This window comes from Pecten maximus, unplaced genomic scaffold (genome assembly GCF_902652985.1).
Source record: "Pecten maximus unplaced genomic scaffold, xPecMax1.1, whole genome shotgun sequence".
NCBI lineage: Eukaryota > Metazoa > Mollusca > Bivalvia > Pectinida > Pectinidae > Pecten > Pecten maximus.
The window spans coordinates 1-6,957 of NW_022981820.1; the positions used below are offsets into that span (position 1 = coordinate 1).

At 33.6% G+C, this 6,957-nt stretch overlaps 1 protein-coding gene across 1 annotated transcript; it reads right to left on the bottom strand.

Moving 5' to 3' along the window:
- Window positions 1-262: 262 nt before the first annotated feature.
- Window positions 263-5,717, bottom strand: LOC117320239 (ATP-binding cassette sub-family D member 3-like; the record flags this gene model as incomplete). Its single annotated transcript, XM_033874887.1, has 6 exons — window positions 263-340; window positions 561-624; window positions 2,384-2,453; window positions 2,645-2,736; window positions 3,933-4,024; window positions 5,620-5,717. Coding segments are annotated over 6 exons (494 nt in total), but the record flags the coding sequence as incomplete, so codon positions are not given.
- Between the last annotated feature and the right edge of the window lie 1,240 nt (window positions 5,718-6,957).

Below are 6,957 nucleotides of genomic sequence, written 5' to 3' on the forward strand. Positions count from 1 at the left end.
CCCTAATTAATACATCTTAAAATGTCATGCTGATTAAATTAAAAAAATCCCTGAATGATCTATATCAGTCAAATGAAGGACTAATTTTTTCTCTTCTTTTTTCCTTCTTTCACTCTTCTTTCAAAACATTTCATAACTTATAGTACAATTATAGCAGGAGCAACCTGCAATAGTCAAAACCCTAGATGGCCGCCTGTCAGCCATGTTGTTATCATATAATGTTTCATGCTAAATTTCACATTATCACTTAAGATACACTTACCTCGCCCAGAACTCGGAACAGGGAACTTTTACCACAACCATTTGGACCACACACCAATACATTCATTCCTCCCTTTACCTGTAAAATAACGATTAGCCAATCAAAATGTCAACTTAGAGACATACAAGTAACTAATAAACAAATCAAGATGTCAACTTACAGACATACATTTAACTAAATAAACAAATATCTTCTAATAATTTGATATTAAAGACTACTACGAATGAAATCATACGTGTATACACACGATCATTATGAGATAATCTATCTAAGCTTTCAGCATGTTTTATGTAAATACCTCAAAAGTGAGTTCCTTGATGAGCACGTCTCCATTGGGGGTGACAAGTGGAACTTTATCAAACCTACAGTCAAACATACATATCAATTAATTTAAATTAACACATATACAGATCCTTTATCAATTAAACATGGCAAAAATGAATCTACATTCTGCTTGGTAAGTCTTATAATAACATAAGTATGAGTATACAGAACACCAAAGTGTTAATGATAAAGAACTTAAATTAGTTTCCTCTTATACCAGTCACACTGAGCTATTTTCCACTAATACCAGTCACAGTGAGCTATTTTCCACTAATACCAGCCACAATGAGCTATTTTCCACTAATACCAGTCACACTGAGCTATTTTCCACTGATACCAGTCACAGTGAGCTATTTTCCACTAATACCAGTCACACTGAGCTATTTTCCACTAATACCAGTCACAGTGAGCTATTTTCCACTAATACCAGTCACACTGAGGTATTTTCCACTAATACCAGTCACAATGAGCTATTTCCCACTAATACAAGTCACAATGAGCTATTTTCCACTAATACCAGTCACACTGAGCTATTTTCCACTAATACCAGTCACAGTGAGCTATTTTCCACTAATACCAGTCACACGGAGCTATTTTCCACTAATACAAGTCACAATGAGCTATTTTCCACTAATACCAGTCACAATGAGCTATTTTTCACTAGTACCAGTCACACTGAGCTATTTTCCACCGGTACCAGTCACACTGAGCTTCACAATGAGCTATTTTCCACTAATACCAGTCACAATGAGCTATTTTTCACTAGTACCAGTCACAATGAGCTATTTTCCACCGGTACAGTCACACTGAGGTCTTTTCCACCAGTACAATCACAATGAGGTATTTTTCCACTAATACCAGTCACACTGAGCTATTTTCCACCGGTACCAGTCACAGTGAGCTATTTTCCACTAATACCAGTCACACTGAGCTATTTTCCACTAATACCAGTCACACTGAGCTATATTTCACTAATACCAGTCACACTGAGGTATTTTCCACTAATACCAGTCACACTGAGCTATATTTCACTAATACCAGTCACACTGAGGTATTTTCCACTAATACCAGTCACACTGAGCTATTTTCCACTAATACCAGTCACACTGAGCTATATTTCACTAATACCAGTCACACTGAGGTATTTTCCACCAATACCAGTCACACTGAGCTATTTTCCACCGGTACCAGTCACACTGAGCTATTTTCCACCGGTACCAGTCACAATGAGCTATTTTCCACTAATACCAGTCACACTGAGCTATTTTCCACCGGTACAGTCACACTGAGGTATTTTCCACCAGTACAATCACAATGAGGTATTTTTCCACTAATACCAGTCACAATGAGATATTTTGTATTACATAACCCCTCATTATAGTAACACAAGTTACAGCAGCAGAGCTGTACTTGTATTTATCTATAATGTTCCCAGCTGTCCTTTTTCAAAAAAGAACTATTTATCAACACACAGGATTTTAACTTTGATAGCTGACTAGTTAATGTTGCTCTGTGTTTTTTTTTCTCATATCCAGTAATAAATCAGTATATGAATGTTTCTGTTAAAACCAACATAATATTATGTAATCAAAACTAAGCACATACTGATTACTATACTGTCTGACAATTTCCTTCAACTTTTTAACTAAATACTGTATATAGGGTCAAGTTTAGTATATATTAAGCAGAAAATGGAGTAAAAACTACCAAGAACTTCAGTCTGTTCATTAAGTGTGTTACTTTAAATGACAATAGGAAAGGAAAGTCACAGGAGTGTACTTGATTTAAACCTCTTACTTGATAAGGTGGTCCTGGTTTACTATTTTTCCAGATCCTGCTTTGTATGTCTGAGTTTTTTCATCTTTTGCTGGAACAAACATAACACAGTCATTAATCACAACTATTTCAAAAGTTAATATTTTATATCTACTGAAAGATAATTTTTTAAACTAGAATAATTGTAGTTAAAAGTAATCATAATACTCAGCATTAACACACAAGCACAGAGGATAGGAAGGTTTACTAAGACAAACTTCTCTCTACAAATTCACCACTTACAGTTATTCTGATCCGACACCATAGTTCTTTCGTATCGGCCTTTATTGAGGTCATCAAGGACTCGCATGAGCTCTGTGATTCTGGACGTGAAGCTGTAATAGACAAATTTCAACAAGTCAACGACTACTGGTACATGGCACCATTCTCTGTTCTCTATCAGGGGTACTTTCACATGTGGCTTTAGTTTTGTGTTTTGTTTTCAGATCCAAAAGTTACCATATACTGTAAATCACTTATATTTTGCGTGGTATTTATTTTCGCGTTAATTCACGAGGAGAGTCAAACGCGAATTCAAATCCCTCGCGAATATTTGTATAAGAATGACAAGAATACTATGTGGCGTCCATTTTGAATCTACCGTAATCTTTAGTTGGTGAGCTAACATCGCTGTTAAAATAATGATAGAATGATAGATTATGTACTTATATCAGAGTGTGTTTTAATATCACAAAACACCAAAATTTCACACATAAAAAAAAAACCAATGAACACTGATATTGTGGTTGAACTCGGACTTAATTAACTTCTAGACGACGTTTTACATGTAGTTAATTTAAGTATAATAGGTACGGTCCCGAGGATCCCGGATGGTCACCCGGAATACGTCGTACTTTATTACTCACGCTGTTGTAAGTTATGTAATATATAAGGTTACATGTATGCATAGCACTTCACATCGCTTGATTCTCGAAAAGATATTTACCATAACAAAGTTGAAATAAAACAAATTATTTATTTAATTCAAACATTCAGAGCAAATAATCCCCTGGAGTATAAATCATTCGCAATAGAGAACTGTTCAACGGTATCACTGTATACACACGTATGTTAATTACAATGTACGTTAACTCACAACTTATTGTAGTCCCGTCATTATCCAGACATTCTTAATGAGCCGCTGGTTTTGTTCAATGTCTGACACCGCTTTTGTAAGCCATTTAGCATGTATACAGGTAGGGTAAATACAATTCAGCAAGGCCAGACACTGATATCACATGATTGAATCACATGACTTTTCTTGTACTGTCACATGACTCTTATAAACAAAATGGCTACCAACATGGGAAAATAGCCTACCTGTTAGACAATCTAACGTCATTCGCGAATTTAAAGTCATTATGAGATCGGAATTCGCGAAATTATGTATTCGCGAATAAGTCAAATTAGGTGAGTTCACGAAATTAAGTACTCGCGAAATATAAGTGATTTACAGTACCTATATTTAGGCGTACAAAGTTTCAGCAACAAAATGCTTTGGTCTCATGTTTTCTGTATAGGAACCACTTACCCAGCTAGTCTGGTCATCTCTCTCCCAGCCAGGACAATTCGGCCAATAGCTTCGGCCATCCTCACCAACATCCTCCCACTCTTGTAATAATCCTGTCAGTGGACAGAAAATATACACTGATACTCTAAACATACTATGGTACCAGGAATACTCTAACCATACTATGGTACCAGGAATACTCAAACACTGACATTCAGTTATAGTAATATACCAACACTGACATCCAGTTATAGTAATATACTAATATTGACATCCAGTTATAGTAATATACTAATACTGACATCCAGTTATAGTAAAATACTAACACTGACATCCAGTTATAGTAATATACTAATACTGACATCCAGTTATAGTAATAAATTAACATTGACATCCAGTTATAGTAATATACTTACACTGACATCCAGTTATAGTAATATACTAACACTGACATCCATTTATAGTAATATACTAACACTGACATCCAGTTATAGTAATATACTAACACTGACATCCAGTTATAGTAATATACTAACACTGACATCCAGTTACAGTAATATACTAACACTGACATCCATTTATAGTAATATACTAACACTGACATCCAGTTATAGTAATATACTGACACTGACATCCAGTTATAGTAATATACTAACACTGACATCCAGTTATAGTAATATACTAACACTGACATCCAGTGTTAGTAATATACTAATACTGACATCCAGTTATAGTAATATACTAACACTGACGTCCAGTTATAGTAATATACTAACACTGACGTCCAGTTATAGTAATATACTAACACTGACATCCAGTTATAGTAATATACCAACACTGACATCCAGTTATAGTAATATACTAATACTGACATCCAGTTATAGTAATATACTAACACTGACATCCAGTTATAGTAATATACTAATACTGACATCCAGTTATAGTAATATACTAATACTGACATCCAGTTATAGTAATATACCAACACTGACATCCAGTTATAGTAATATACTAACACTGACATCCAGTTATAGTAATATACTAACACTGACATCCAGTTATAGTAATATACCAACACTGACATCCAGTTATAGTAATATACTAATACTGACATCCAGTTATAGTAATATACTAACACTGACATGCAGTTATAGTAATATACTAATACTGACGTCCAGTTATAGTAATATACTAATACTGACATCCAGTTATAGTAATATACTAATACTGACATCCAGTTATGGTAATATACTAACACTGACATACAGTTATAGTAATATACTAATACTGACATCCAGTTATAGTAATATACTAACACTGACATCCAGTTATAGTAATATACTAACACTGACATACAGTTATAGTAATATACTAATACTGATGTCCAATTAAAATATATATCATATATCAGTTAAATACAAATCTAACTTTTCTGCAACCAATTTCTCTGTGAATGTAGGTCTTATTTTTTGTCTGGGGATCATACTCAGTAGGCTTTAAGTTAATATTATTGTATAATTATACAACATTTATTATCTACATCAAACACATGCGGTTGTTTGATCCTCAATGAACACCCCTGTTTACAACTACACTATGCAAATAAGCGGGTTGCTCTGTATATTGAACTCATACGGTTGTGTGATAATATGACATAACATACACATACGTATTAAATATAAAAGTACGATTTTACACCAAACCTTACCTCAAGCATCTCACTGTGTGTGCTTTTCATGTGACGAGGATTAGTCAGGTCAAGGAATGGCCGGCTGACAACCAGATAACCCACCACTGTAGCTACATCTACAAACACATTGTCAACATATATATATATATATATATATATATATACCATATGTTTGTTCTTAACTTCCAAAGCGTAACGGAAGTCATATATATACCATATATTTGTTCTTAACTTCTGAAGCGTAACGGTACTCTTTTTTTGAATATGCTAAAAAAAAGCACACATATTTTTTTTAGAAAACCAAGCATCTAATGCCAATGTTGCAATGTAATGACCAATTCCTGATTTACCAATATTATTATTGTGTTAATATTCTGACTAGATCAAATCATACTCAGTATCAAATCATTGTTGTTTTTGTATTATACACTGTATTTTGTACAATACTAGTACATGATTATACAGTACATTCCAGTTAATCGGGTAACGCTTAATAGGGTATTTCGTTTATTGGGGTAAAAATTCAAAAACCAAAACCATTTTCTCTTGAATCATGTTAAAAAAAATCGTTTAATTGGGTTGGTTATAGTAATATACTAATACTGACATCCAGTTATAGTAATATACTAACACTGACATCCAGTTATAGAAATATACTAACACTGACATCCAGTTATAGTAATATACTAACACTGACATACAGTTATAGTAATATACTAATACTGATGTCCAATTATAGTAATATACTAACACTCACATCCAGTTATAGTAATATACTAACACTGACATCCAGTTATAGTAATATACTAATACTGACATCCAGTTATAGTAATATACTAACACTGACATCCAGTTATAGTAATATACTAATACTGACATCCAGTTATAGTAATATACTAACACTGACATACAGTTATAGTAATATACTAATACTGATGTCCAATTATAGTAATATACTAACACTGACATCCAGTTATAGTAATATACTAACACTGACATCCAGTTATAGTAATATACTAATACTGACATCCAGTTATAGTAATATACCGACACTGACATCCAGTTATAGTAATATATTGGGTTGGAAAAGTCGTATTTTTCGGTTATTCGACTACGATAATCTGACCCAAACAAGAGATCCCAGAGGGATCTTGGCGCCCACCATTGAATGATCTTTATAGGTTCCATGTCAGATTGATCTTTTCTCTACTTTTCCCTTCTTCTAAGTCTTACTAATCTGTGTAAATTCAGAAACAGCCCTCTAGATCTAGTACTTTTCAAACAAGGGGAACCTATATATAAAATTTAAGATTTAGCGATAATGGCTGTCTGTCGGCCATGTTGTTTTCCGATTGG